Genomic DNA, 15363 nt, shown 5'->3' on the forward strand with positions numbered 1-15363 from the left:
ATCATGTGTTGTTAAAATACTAAAATTTTGGATTACTATACGAAGCAAGAAGGTCGAATTTGCAAGATATTTCAAATCTAGAAAAACAAAAGATGAAGTTTTTCAAAACCGTTCCAAATTTTATCAGTTTTTGCTGGTTTAAACAGACACAAATTAAATTTTGTCATGGTTTTGAGGTTAAAAAATAACCAAAAAAATGTGTCTAAACATATTTTGGATATTTTTTTACATACTCTTTGTTGTGTTTTGCGAAACTTTTCCTAAACCACATTCTCATGAATCGCAGTCCTCTGCTTGGAACAGCCTGTATTCGCACACGTGTCCCTTACCCAAAAAACGTTTGTTTTTTCGAATTAGTTTACGACTTACTTATTATTTCTTTTCATTTATTTATTCTGATTGAGCTTTTAAGGCGCGTTTCAAGTCGTAAACTTTATTACAGAGTTAAATTTATCTTTCCTCCATCAAGCTATTTAAATATGGATATTTTATAAAGTTGGCCGTTAATGCATGCAATATTTGCAGATGTTTCAACCAGACTACACTTTTCTTGCCGTCCGAGACCACTTCCACAAAATTCCGAACCGTGCAGCTTATCATGATTCAAGATTCGGATCAAAAATGCGCTAATTTCGCCAATTTTCGTCACAAAACAACTAACCTTAACGACGCATTCGGACAAGAACGCCACATTTGTGGCGCGAATTTCTCCAGAAAATGATTATGTCACTTCCAGTACAGCGTTTTAAAGCTGTTTAATGGGAAAATGAGAAAGCTCTTCATTTGCGGCTTTAACAGACCATCAAACATTTATTGTGCAAATTGAATACATGTTAATGTGGCAACGGTTATGGAATTGTATTTTTCAATGTGTTCACACTGTTGCAGGAAGTAAAGATTTGTATTTGTGTTTGTTGCAAGTTTAAAAAATCACCAGGGCAATTAATCGCTTTCAGAATAATCACAAGTTCACCTGTTAGGTGAAGATTTTTGCTGAATTTTATTGCTTCGTAAAAATCATTAGTTTACTGTTGGTTTTAAACTAAAATCCATTAGCTCTCGCTCGGATTAAATTGATAGGCTTGATAGGTGTAGATGATAGTTTAATGGAGCTTCTTGGAACTGCTACCCCTTCTTTAACTGACTGCTGACGACGTTTCCTGGAACAGACGTAAAGTGAAGAAAATTAAGTTAAACGTCCAATGAAGAACTGTTTCCGTAAACAACAAAATTCAAAAACTCTGACATATTAATTTAACGTAACGTAAATCCCTTTTTTCTTGATTATGAAGGATTTTTTTCAAACTCTTGTACATAATTATATTAAAAATGTATTTTAAATTATTGTTACTACTTTAAATATTTTAATTTTGTGAAAACAGTCCACATAACATTTTATTCATATCTAAAAAAAATTCAAAGTTTTATACAGGGTGATTTTTTTAAATTTCACATCTAGCCGGCTATGACTATCTATGGAGCTACTTAGAGCAAAAAAAAGAAAAATGTGTATTAAAAAGACCTACCATATATTTTTTATGGTAATTTTTGTAATGAAAATACATTCTATTTGTGTTTCTCAATTTAAAAAAAAAAATGGGAATTGGAAAACGGCCTAAAAGCTGTAAAATAAAAAAGCACCACAAACACACGAATTATATACATATTTTATTTATATTGTTAAAACCTCAAAACTTGGCGTTTTTTTTCCAAAACTGAAATTTTATGTTTCTTTTAATTTTGAAATTGAGAGTTGAGCAAAACCCAACTTGCCAGTTGCAATTTTGAAGTCTTCTTAAATATTTTCAGCAACCGTCGCATCCTGAGTGTTGCCGTCTCAATCCGAGCAATTTGTCGGCGGCGTTCTCGATGTGCGCGGCGCGTCCATAGACGTTCAGCAGGAGGTCCCTTACCCATGACGACCATATATCATGGCCTCCTATTCTTACCAGCTCCGACCTATTCCCCTTCTATGTGTTTTAACGAAAGCTCGGCGGCCATTTTCGTCGGGACACCCCGCTTCCGACGTTTCGGTGATTTATTCGTCACCATCAGAACGAGACGGCTTCGCAATCACCATAAAGTCGACGTTACTGAACGGAATATTTTTGATTTAGTGATTTAGTACGATCGCGTGACGTTTAATGGGTTTAGGCCTCGATCCTGGTAGATTTCCACCGGTGAAGAAGAGGGATTAGAGGCGAATAAACATAATAAAATTTTCAATATGCTGATTTACGTTTGTACAGTCGTAAAATGGCAACAGTCGATGCGTGTCATAGGTTATATTCTTCAAGCCGTGCCATGTCGTTGCTCTTTTATTATTGCCAACGTCATTTTTCTTGTTGGTTGGTTTTGTGTGTGTGTGCTGTGCGCCGATGCTTTATCAATCGACCGAGCGATTTTTCAGGTGCATCATAGTCGCCTTGGGATGATTTAATAGTGAACAGGAGACATCCGACAAAATCATAAATACTCGACCAAACTTGTTCTTCTACCGATCTAGTCATCCGTGGCTGGCCATGTCTAGTCAGGTGTTCTCAACGCTCTTCAACGTCGTCGTCACTGGAAAGTTCGACGGAAATTTTCGAAAATATCTTATTTCATCTACTACTTCACTAATTAATAATAGTAGTTAACTGCGTCGAGTGGACGCACGGTATTCAATTTCCAAATATATATACAGGGTGGCGCAACACGACCAACACGAATCGTCTCCAAGGCTACACTTATTTTTTTAAAAGCGATATTTATTTTTTAATTTTTCCACAAATCGAAATCTATACAGTGTTTCAATAAATTTATAGTCAAAGCAACATTATTTTTTGGATTGTTATTTATTGTTAAAAAAATAAATTCAAAAATTATCTAGGATCTAGGAAAGAATTCAAACAACTGCAGTTCGATTTTAAACAAAAAAATGACACGACAAGGATGAAGATATACTTACCAGTCGGAATGTATAGGTGCTTCTAAAAACATTTTTATCACAAAATAACAAAGATTATTTATTGTATCTGATAACAGCAACAGCTACAGCAGAATGTCCTAACAAAAAGTAAATATTACAAAGTGTCTATAAAAGAACGTAGGTATATCAAGAATTCTGTGTAGTTCTGTGCGGCTGCCGTCAAATCAGATGTCAACAGTCAGATTTCAAATTATTAAATCTTCGAATTACTTTTCATCTTAAAACAGTCTGCATTAAAAACTGTCATTAATGGACTTACATAACCTTTATTTTTCTACTTGATACAATGATACCACAATATGCTACAGAACGGCAAAAATTAAATACAGGATGTCTTAAAATTATCGTATTCCGAGTTCGGGGCTTAGTAGGGGACATCCTGTTGACCAAGCAAGAATGTTTAAAAAAAAATTGCTGTCACTTTGAAAAAAAATATCAAAGTTGCCAATATTTGTTCAAAAGTACCTGATTAATATTCTAGCTATGTTGTACTTCCCTTTTGAACAAAAATTGGAAAAATAAAACTTGTATTTTTTAGAGATAAAGCTGTTTTTTCAAGAAATGTCTTTTCATTTATATTTTAATATTTTATATAAAATCCTCACCAGATTTCAAAATGAATGTCAACCATTTATATTTTTTATTTGAAGAAAACATGATGAAAAGTTTGAACTTTCAGACCCATATATCTTTGTAAAGACTCTCCCTACATTTTTTATTTTATTTTTTCGAGATTCCTGAGATTTTTCCCTAAAAGACCCGCGACTTGGAATACGTTGATTTTTCGACACCCTGTATATTCGAATTCCACACAACTCTTGATATACGTACAAACAAAAGCAATAAAATATAAAATAATTTTATGAGAAAGATTGTTTGTATGCATAATATTACGTAAGTTGATTTTTTTGGTATATTCTCTGTTACTTTTTCTACTTTTTTTTTTCTTTCTGCTTTACTTCATGTCTGTCAATCTGAAATATATCTACTAAAAACGATACGGCAGCCTTAAACAAAGAAAAAAGTCGACAAAATTTGTACAGAATATCAAAATAATCTTAAAAATGATTCCTAAATAATAAAAATGTAAATGTTTCATTACTTCAAGGTCATTAAAAAAGAACCACTTTGTGACATTTGTAAACAACAATTAAAGCATCAAAAAGTAACTCTGAAAATATAACAGATTTAATATTTTATGTCGTCATTAGAAAAAAAAAGGGGGTATAAAAAGGAGGTGATAAACAATACATAAGTTGTAATTCTAATTGAATCACACTGTATATCATACTCACATTTGAAAGTTGGTGGGAATTGTAAAAATGTGTATTGCGCTTCAACAAAATAGTATTACGACAATGAGGTCCAAAGTAATCCATATTTTTAATTGCATCACTCTATATATTATTTTTCAGATTGAAACTAAAAACTGCTTCGAAGATGATCGAGAAACACTCCGTAACTCTGTACCATGTTTCTCATTCCAAGTACTCGAAATTGTTAATTTTCTTTTAACCACCTTGTATATTCTCGCCCAAATTAAAAATAAAGACATCCAAAGTTTATTTAAATTTTATGTTAATAACGAACCGCCTTAATTTTTTTGTATTTGCTTCTCCTCAATCAGAAATGAATTTATAAACAACAAGACTTAACAACTTTAGGAAATAAATTGTCTCTAAATCTGTATAACTGTACAAACTTTATTCGTATTTTTACGCAACGTGTTGTACATATTCTGCATATTTTGCTTATAAATTCTTCTATTTTTGTACCTTTATTGCTTGTTTATCCGTCATTATAATGCAAATATAAATTTTTAAAATATTTCTATAACACTCATTAACAAACCACATTTGTTTCTGTTGGACCAAGACGGAAAAGTATCTCTTTTGGCAGAAGCTGTAGCTGTCAAATCGGCAGAAAAGAATTGTAGGTATATTTTGCAAAATTGCATGATACACAGTGAGTGTCTAAAAATATTTTAACACGGATGTATGGTTCGAGCGGCGTCCTCTGTGGTAACGTAAAATTTGAAATAAATATTTGGAACACCGGGTATATTAGAAAATTTGGATCACGAAGTCAAATACGGCTATCGCGGGAGAAAGCGGTTAAACCATGAGGAATCCACGATCGTAAATCAGTAACAACGAGATGCGAAGCAATCATAATCGAAAAGTAAAAATCATAATCGTCCATGACCAAAGTAGAAGAGAAGAATTTCAATTAGACACAGTCGGCCATAATAAAACCTAACCCGAGCAAATTAGCCAATTCTAATTAATCGAGGAAAGCAAAGCAACACCTATCGGCGAGCTTAGTGGCTTCATTTAAAGCTCGATTATTTTGGAGCGCAGCCGTTAATGCGATAATAACACGAGCTGCCTAATTTCAAATTACAGAGGAGCGCCCACAATTACCATTACGTGTTCTCCGACTTATCGAATCAATTAGCCTAATAAAATTAGTGGATTTATGCTAAACCGATCCGGAGCGGCGGATCATTTTACCACGGTCGTCGTTGTCGTTTTGTGGGTGCACTTTTCGGGGAGCAGGTAAAATAACTGACAAGTTATGTTATCATAAATCTGCAGAAAACAAAAAGAAATCCGAATTTGCATACGCATAATGAAGACCCTCTCGGAGATTCTCACCGAAAACTCGGCCCTTTCGACTCACAGCACACAGAAAATTACCGGTAATTATAGGGTCACGTGGTTTAATTGCCGGGGACGAGGCAATTTGCCTATTTATCGGAGATCCGAGCGCAGCTTCTAATTCTAATGCGATATTTTATCGGAGACTTCGACGCGAGGTCAACGCACAAGCTCTAATTGTTGCAAAGCAATAAAGCACCAGTTGGGGATTGTTTTTTTTTTATTGAGACCGTCGCATATTTACAACAATTTACATTATCGTACATATTTACAATATTTGGTCTAGTTTATACATCACACTGTACATTCACCGAGTACTAGATTTGGCTATCACATTTCGGCACGAATAAATTAATCGAACAATAAATAACAAACTGTTACGTCTCATCGGAAAACATCGACTCACATTTGACGATTTGTCCGTAAACTTTGTCGATCCTCTCGTTGAGGATCTTGACGCTCTTGTCCGGCAGCATCGGCAGCAAGTCCTTGACGACGTCGCTGTTCTTCTCGAACATGTCCCGCAGGAGGCCGCCCACGTCCCCTTTCTGTTTGAGCCGCTTGATCGCCGCCACCGTGCTCTTCCGGAAGACGCACAAGTTCTCCAGGAGGATGTTGTGGTAGACCTCGTATTTCTTCAGCAGTCTGTAGCCGTGCAGGAGGCCGCTCTCGTTGTCGAGGAAGACCAGGAGGTCCGAGTCGGCTCTTTTGGCCAGATTGTGCGCCGGAGCGTCCATAATGTTCACATTCCACTGATAGTTGTACAAATTGTTGACGATCCGGTCCAGGTTGGCCGTGAGGTAGTCGAAGACGATGAGGTCGGACCACTGGGCCAGCTCCACGAAGCTCCTCACCGAGTCGTCCTCGTCCAGCCGCGAGGTCATGTTGAGGATGTCGTACTTGTTGAGGTGGCGCCCGGTGGGTTTGAACACTTGGGGGATGCCCGCCACCCCCAGGTTGTCGATGTACTGGGTCACCACCACCGGCTTGCTGGAGCTCCACTGCGCGGCGGCGATGTCGTTGCCGAGGCCGGCCCACAGCGCGCTCTTCGTGTCCACGACGCTGACGCTGCTGGGGGCCAAGTTGCGCAGCTGGAGGATCCTGGCGAGGTAGAAGCTGAACAGCTCCCCCTGGATCTGGTCGGTGTTCTGGCGGTAGCGCACGCATCCTTTGGTGCCGTCCTGGAAGACCACCAGCCGGTTCTGCATCCTGCCGCAGCCGTGCTCCAGCTTCACCGCCACCGTCTTCTCCATGTACTTGTCCCACAGCTGGTGCTTCCTGTCGCGGTAGCCCTCGGGGAGCGCTTGCTCGACGCGCGGCCCCCAGAACACACCCCCCGAGATGATCGAGTCGCGGGGGTTGTCCACGAAGGAGACGTACTCGTGGCTGTTGTTCGGGGGCGCACTCGACGCGGGTTCTTGCACTTGGGGGGATTTCAGGCAGACGACGGCGATGAGCACTCCGAGGGTTAAGCCGAGCGCGAAGGCGGCCACCGCGCTCGCGACAAACACGTTCTTGCAGGATCTCTTGGGGCCGAGGCCCTCCAGGTCAGTGTAGGGCGACATTGTCAGATCATTTTTTACACTCGCGTCCGCCCGGTTCGCCTCTCTTTTATACACTGAAGTCGACGAGGCTCCGGTCTCGACTTGATCCTCAACAATAACCGAGAGTGGGAAGAATAACTAACATATTTTGCTGAAGAGAGACCGAGGCTCGAAGCTGAAGCTAGAACGAGACGCGGCAGCAATGAAATGATAGACGGGGACGGGAGCGGCGGCGAGGGGGCCCGTATTGTGTGTGTATATGGCATTTTTGGGGGATAAAGACGAAAGATGATACTACAATAATACGGGACGAGAATCGAACGCCGAAGCCATTCAGATCGACGCTCGAAACCCAAAAAATTCCAAGCTTTGTGGAAACCGACGCACCGTTACGCTCCGAGGATATCTTTATGAAAATTTAATTACGCCTAATTAGGGAATACAAAATTTATTAGCGACTTTTTCCAAGAATTTGACAGTAATTATCGACCGTTCAAATACACCTACTTTCCACGAAGGAGTTTTCACGCTGGCACCGCTTTTCTAAAACAGTACATCACATGTCACGGCCGTTGCGTAAAACGCGCCACAAAAAACAAACACTTCTTCGCATCATTCTCTTCATCCAGTACAACATGTTTATGCAAGACGATTCAATTTTTATGTCAATAATGACGTGTGCGTACTTGTTGCAAAGCTCGACACAGGCACGAACTATTTCAGCAGTAGCACAGAAACATGTACAAACATGTTCTAGGTTCAGTCGCAGAATATTTGCAAATCAAAAAATAAAACTTCTACATTTAAAAAAAATCTTGCTGCAATTATGGTGTGACAACTGTCAGTGCTAAACCGTTAATAAATAGATAAAATATATAAATCACAGCCTACTCGAATTCCGAATTTATTTGAAGCAACGCTAAAATGCGTTCACGTTTTGGCATAATAGGAGGCCTTGGAAATTTTACATTTAATTTGGTAGGTTATAAATAGCGTCAATGTTTAGTGCAATGTTATCAGACATCGTGGAACATTCAGGAACATCTTATCATTTTGATAGGTTCGCATGTCAGGCATTTTAGTGGCACAAAAGTTATCAAAGTTGCAAAGGGAGTTGGGGATTGCACCATCTCCCATCTCCGAGGGTTCATTACTCCAATTGACAGATCTGTTGAGATAGAAAATTGAAGAGTGCGCGAAAGCTGTTGTGAAAACGTTTCTTATGTCTTAATATCTTTGGTGTGGTTTTAAAAAGGAACAATGAGAGAGAGAAAAAAAAGGAAAACGCCTGCAAAGAAAAGTATTCGTTGCAAATACGAATTGAGTATTTGTTAATTGTTACAGGAACTAGTACTTTGCCCAAATTAAACTTAATCCAAAGCAGAAGGCGAAGAAGTCGCTGGGCTGGAAGCAATCCAGAGTTAGTGCGAAACTGGTGGATGAAGACGATAGTGATGTGTCTTGGACTGGTATTTCATACATAAAAAGATTATATAAATCTTTGTTGATCCTTTGCAGAAAGAACTGAGTAAAAAGAAAGCTCAAGAAGAAGGGACTTAATTTTTTTGTTGTGCGGTATTAGGTGGTCGGTCTGTGGGATATTTTTTTGTTTGTAGAAAAAAGAATTATAATTAGAAAATTAAATGTTTATTTTCCACAAATTAGTATATTGTAGCGGGTGAGCGAAACTCGATGTCTCAGCTCTACTCATCGATTTTTTTTTTTTCAGAAACATATCTATATTTTGGCATATTTAAAAAGAGCTAATTTTTCTGAACAAATTTTGTGAAGAAAAAAATTGGCTTTCTTTTTCCGTTAAAAAATTATTAGCAAATTTGTAAAAAAAAAAGTATTATCAAAAATTCGCAATCGTCACGATTTAAAAAAGATAGCAAATTTTTTCTTTCCAACATTTGTTCAGAAAAATTAACTCTTTTTAAATATGCCAAAATGTAGGTATGTTTCTGGAAAAAAAAAAACGATGACGTCATTATTTCAGTTTCCAAATATGGAAAAATATGCAAATTTGGTTTAAAATGGACCTTATTCAATCCCATTTAAAAACCTCTTTTCAGATTTTTTCTATCGTCTTCCTTTTCTTTTAATAGAGCTGAGACATCGAGTTTCGCTCACCCTGTACAACTAGTTATGAAAGTCATACTTTTTTTCATGAATTTGCAGTAAATTCTTTGACAATAATCTCTGAGGATATGGAATAAAATGATTAAAAAGCTACTACTTTCATTACGATTTTTCCTTAAAAAATCAACTTTCATCAATATGCAAAAAATATATTGTATTTATCTCATTTAAATTTTGGATTTAATTTTTTTTTCTGGTTATGTATTTTCCGAAATTGATTTTAAATTGCAATTTTTTACAAGTCAGTTAACTTTAAACATTTTGTTATTAATGTTATAATTCCAAATGTGATGAAACTGCCATTTTGTTTAAAGTGAATTACCGTTTCCGTCTGTCTTACGTCATTTAATACCAACCTTACAAAGCAACTGGTCGCAGTTTCCGTTGCTAAGTAAAAAGCATCGGGAAAAACGTTTTCCCGCAATTCATTGTACATTTCATTCTAGTTTTCCACTCGTTTCACCATACACCACTTAACAAAACCTTCATACTGCTGTTCGTCAATTTTTCTGGTATTAATTCTTCCGTAATCGCGTCAGCGGCCTTATCAATATCAAAACTTACCGATTCATTTATTTTCTTATCGATAAAACTCTGTGAAGTTACGATTCGTTTCAACACTAACTTAAAATGACACTAAATTGAAAAATTTTATTGACACCGTCGCTATGACGATACCTACCGCGTAATCCAAATGCCACCGTGTTCATAATTAACAAACTCATCAAAATGATTAAGTATTGTTTAAATTTATTACTGGGAAGTGCGAAAAAGAGCGTATATGCCTCAGAACTGAAGTGATATTTTACCCCTTACGTGATTATTGACCCTCTAGGAGCCCTCTAGCAATAAACTTCACCTGCGGATAAAAACACTCACTTTCGTTCCTTGATATAGTCTGCTTTTTATCAAAGAACCACCAACACCCCATTTTACACCCAAAATAGAGCTGGCAACATTAATTATATACTTTTGATCTAGGGTGAAAATTTTCACAATATAAAAATTGAGGTTATGTAGAAATATTAGAAGCGCAGCATGTTAATAAAATTATGTAATAACAATAGACAAAAACCAATTTGAGAGTTTAGTAAATGACAGGAGTTGGCGGATGTAACCAATAGCTATCATTAAATTCCCTAAATTTAGTAAAACTTTATTATTGCAAACCTACATCAACAGATCATGGTTTTTTGATTAAAAAACAGACCGTTCACGTTGTTTTGGCATAATGGCCATGATTTATTTTTTAACGTTGGACATGCTGTTTGAGTCGCGTCACTAAAGTGCGGACCTATCAAAACGAACATATTCTATTGAAAACTAGTAAAACTGACAACAATGCACTAGACATTGATGCTATTTATAACCCCAAATTTAGAAAAACATAACCAAATTCAACACACAGCTTTACTAAGTTAAATGCAAAATTTCCATGGCCTCCCATTATATCCAAACAACGTAAATTTGAAACAATTCATTCTAAAATCTATATTTCAAAAATTTCTTATTTTTTTACTTATTTAAACTTCAACATCGATTGATTTCATCTAAAACTTCTTAAAACTCGCGCGGAAATTGATAAAATAATTTAATTAACAATTAATTCTCCTGAACAATTGTTTGTTATTTGTGGAGGTTCCATGTCGGTTAAATTGGACTTATTTATGCTTATCCACCACGATTTATGCTTTCTGTTTATTTTACTTAAGATAATTTTAATTGCTTAGGATAATAGTTTCAGTCGTTGGTATTTTATTTTACGATTATTGATTCTAAGTTATCGCGTCATATTTCAAAGAAAGCACAAACCGCTTCCAGGTGAGTATACCTGTGTATTCTTTCGGAGCCGGCCCTGTTTCCATCAATCATTTTAGACAGTAAAACGAACTAAACCAACTGTAAATGATATTGTTTGGAAAAAATGATTCGGTAATGGATAGCACAGTTGAAAAGTAAACGTCTTCGAGAGGAATAAAAAATATTTTTGTCACTGTAGAGTTATGCATAAGTAATGTAACTATCTGTTGTTAGTAAAGAGAGAGAAACTGTCTAGACGGAATTAAAAAAATAGACAAAGAGGAATTGTTATTTACACTAGAGTACGGTACAGCGCGAAAACTAGGTTTCAGGCTCGAGGCGAAGCCGAGCGTCTGATTAGTTTGAGCACGTTCAAGCAAGTGGAAAATCTGTTTCCATTCTGTAATTTCCACAACAATTCTCGCTGTTTCAAATCGTGTTGCTGTGCAGTCACATCTTTGTCTAATCTTCCAGCAACACGTTATTAGAGATCAGGTCTCGCTACTGCTGTCCTTGACTTCTCCCAGCTTTCGATACCATCGATCAAAATTCTAATCTCTAATTTTATGGATTTGATAGCTTAGCAAAACGTTTCTTGGGTCTTGTCTCCAGTTCCCGTTTTCAAAGTGTCACCAATCACCGCGACGCGCTGCTCCAAGCGTACCCCAAGGGACAATTTTGGGACCACTTCGGTTTCAATCTACCCGACAGATTGTTTGGAAACTAGTCTAGTTCTTGGGAATACTCTATGTTTGGTCTTGACACATTATTTATGGCGAAACGAAGAGTCAAGGTTAGTACAAGATCGTAAACTTCAATTTTGAAAAACCTGATTTCAGGAAATGACTTAAAAGGCGAAGATCTTGTTGACGGATCTGACCCAGTGTGTTGACAGCTGAGACAATTTATATGAGTGTGTCTACGAGTCGAGTTTTTTGTAGGTTAAGGTGTTGTAATAATTTTTTTGACAGGTGTAAGAAATTGCTAAAACTTTTCCTAAACTAAACCGGAAGCAGTGTCGATCAGAACAAGTTGTAATAACAAAAAACCAATCAATATAATTGACAGTTTGATCCAAAGATTCACAATCTGCTTCGCGGAAAGAATTTGGTGTGGAGTGGTCAAGCCGAGGCCATTTTGTTGAGTTCCGAGGGTAGAAAAAACCATTTAGCCAATATCATAAACGCAAGAATGATGGCTTTCTTATGTTCCAGCGACAGCCGAATAGTTTCGGACGCAGATTTACAGTTAAGTGGTGAGCGCTTGTAAAATAAATTTCTCGATGGCAGATGAGTAATTAAACGTCAAATCGATACGAGCCGTCAAAAAATCACGCGAGTTCGCAAGAATGTGGGTCCATCGAGGGTCCCAAACACCTCCTCAGCCTCTAAAACAACAATCACGCTCCAAACGTGAAATCTTAATTGTGCTTTACGACCGAGACGGACGCAAAGAATTGATTCAAATCGCGGATTTCGACCGTTCATGTAGGTTTTTCGGATTTTGTTTATGTTTTTGGGGAATAAATTTGGTAATTGCCGAGCCACGATCAAGTTTCACTTTTCCAGAGCTGTGGGTTCGGGTCGCGATCGACCGTTCAGATCTCCTGATTTTTACCCAAGATTGAGGTTTTACTGCCCAAATTTAACAAGCTCCCGCAGCTTTATCACAAACCGTGCAGAAACCTGCGCAAGAATTTTATCGGAAAACGTTTTAACTGTTGGTGAGGAGTGGTTGGTATCAGGCACCTCTGGTCTCTGATCTCGTCCTTCTATTTGTCTGTTTCTTTCGGGGTGCCAGACCTGAATCCAATTGAATTCTCATGGGAAGCTTTTTGCACCGCCCCAACTAACTCAGCTGTAAAACGTCGATAAACTGACTACATTTTTCAGTCATTTTGGCCGAATTAAGACAGCCCTCCGTTTTATTGTTGGTCGAAACGCGCCATCAAAATTTAACAAGCTTCCGCGGCTTTTACGACTGTGACTCATTCACGCCGTGTCCTTGAGCTTTCCTGTCGAAGTTTCTCCGGAAAAATTCCGTAAATCTGTTCAACGAGGTACCTGGAGTCATTCATGGCCGGTGACAAAGGAGGCGGCGTGACAATCCCCAGGAGAAGGGGATGAAGGGCGGAGAACGGTGCGAATCCGAAGAGGGGAAGAATGAGAAATGTTATTGCAACTTGTTCTATTCCGGACGAATATTATTTACAATTATTGTTTTATGCGGCCATAAAAATATATTAAAAACAATATTTGTCTCTCTTGGACATTACTTTATAATTTTATTCCCGTCTCATTTAAAATTATTATAATGACTGTGTTTATATAACCTGCACTTTTCTAATATGAGACTTAATATATGCACAATTCCAACAACCGGTCGGCCTTTGCAGGGCCGGACTGGCCGACGCAACTCATTATTTCCGACCAAGTTATGTGATTGGTTTGACGTACACGTCCGATTTTACAGTTTTCTTCATTCGTTTCTTCGGCCAAATTGCGAATGTCGACGGAGTCGTAAAACTAGCCGAAATCTTATTCCAACACCTGGGACAACAAATTATTTTATTTCACTTTTGATTATAATAATTTTCAGGAAAATTTATATCTCTATTTTCTGTCTGGTTATTTTCTTGCGAACGCCGTGGGCACTAGAGCTCCACAAAAGAACAATACAGTATACCTGGTGATTCAGACCAGTGTCTCAACCATTCATCTTTTCAAACGAAAGAAATCACTCACTCACCCATTATAGTAATGTCCATACATCCGGTTTCATCGGAAATAGAACCAACTTTCTACGCCATAATTTTTTACTTCTGTCTTCTCCATAAATGTTGATATTCATTTTAAAAATTTCCAAACGCTTTATTAATCTTATTTCTCTTCTGTCGAACTTGAAGCTTTGTTGTGTAAGTTGCATTGTCAAAAAAAAAAAACATAATATAAAATTTGTTTTATCAACTTTTTTCCAAACTATTTTATTTACATTTTTTTTCCCGAAATTTATTTTAAACTGCAATTTTTTACCAGTCAATTAACTTTAAACATTTTGTTATTAATGTTATAATTCCAAATGTGATGAAACTGCCATTTTGTTTAAAGTGAATTGACGTTTCCGTCTGTCTTACGTCATTTAATACCAACCTTACAAAGCAACTGGCCGTTGCAAAGTAAAAACATAAGAAAAACGTTTTTCCGCAATTCATTGTACATTTCATTCTAGTTTCCCACTCGTTTCTCCATTCACCACTTACCAAAACCTTCATACTGCTGTTCGTCAATTTTTCTCGATTTTTCTGGTATTAATTCTTCCGTAATCGCGTCAGCGGCCTTATCTATATCGAAACTTATAGATTCATTCATTTTCTTATCGATAAAACTCTGTGAAGTTACGATTCGTTTCAACACTAACTTAAAATGACACTAAATTGAAAAATTTTATTGACACCGTTGCTATGACGTTACCTACCGCGTAATCCAAATGGCACCGTGTTCATAATTAACAAACTCATCAAAATTATTAAGTATTGTTTAAATTTATTACTGGGAAGTGCAAAAAAGAACGTATATGCCTCAGAACTGAAGTGATATTTTACCCCTTACGTGATAATTGACCCTCTATGAGCCCTCTAGCAATAAAATTCACGTGCGGATAAAAACACTCACTTTCGTCCCTTGATATAGTCTGCTTTTTATCAAAGAACCACCAACACCCCATTTTACACCCAAAATAGAGCTGGCAACTCTGTGAAGTTACGATTCGTTTCAACAATAACTTAAAATGGCACTAAATTGAAAAATTTTATTGACACCGTTGCTATGACGATACCTACCGCGTAATCCAAATGGCACCGTGTTCATAATTAACAAAGTCATCAAAATTATTAAGTATTGTTTCAATTTATATTACTGGGAAGTGCAAAAAAGAGCGTGTATGTCTCAGAACTAAAGTGATATTTTACCCCTTACGTGATTATTGGCCCTCTGGCAATAAACTTCACGTGCGGGGTAAAAACACTAGAGCTCCACAAAAGAAGAATACAGTATACCTGGTGATTCAGACCAAAGCAATGTCCCAACCATTCATCTTTTCAAATGAAAGAAATCACTCACTCACCCATTATAGTAATGTCCATACATCCGGTTTCATCGGAAATAGAACCAACTTTCTACGCCATAATTTTTTACTTCTGTCTTCTCCATTACTGCTGATATTCATCAATTATTTTATTTACATTTTT

General features: G+C 37.1%; 1 protein-coding gene and 1 long non-coding RNA gene across 2 annotated transcripts; both read right to left on the reverse strand.

Moving 5' to 3' along the window:
• Window positions 1-5833: 5833 nt before the first annotated feature.
• On the reverse strand, window positions 5834-7286 carry fj (four-jointed). Its single transcript, XM_069045009.1, has one exon. The coding sequence runs from the start codon at window positions 7194-7196 to the stop codon at window positions 6009-6011; it is 1188 nt and encodes a 395-aa protein (XP_068901110.1). The 5' UTR covers window positions 7197-7286; the 3' UTR covers window positions 5834-6008.
• Window positions 7287-13323: 6037 nt separating this feature from the next.
• On the reverse strand, window positions 13324-14881 carry LOC138129548 (uncharacterized). Its single transcript, XR_011159248.1, has 3 exons — window positions 14377-14881; window positions 13866-14022; window positions 13324-13666 (listed from the first exon to the last, which is right to left on the reverse strand). It is a non-coding gene; the product is annotated as an uncharacterized lncRNA (long non-coding RNA).
• Window positions 14882-15363: the final 482 nt, after the last annotated feature.

Source organism: Tenebrio molitor, chromosome 4, assembly GCF_963966145.1.
Source record: "Tenebrio molitor chromosome 4, icTenMoli1.1, whole genome shotgun sequence".
NCBI classification, from domain to species: Eukaryota; Metazoa; Arthropoda; class Insecta; order Coleoptera; family Tenebrionidae; genus Tenebrio; species Tenebrio molitor.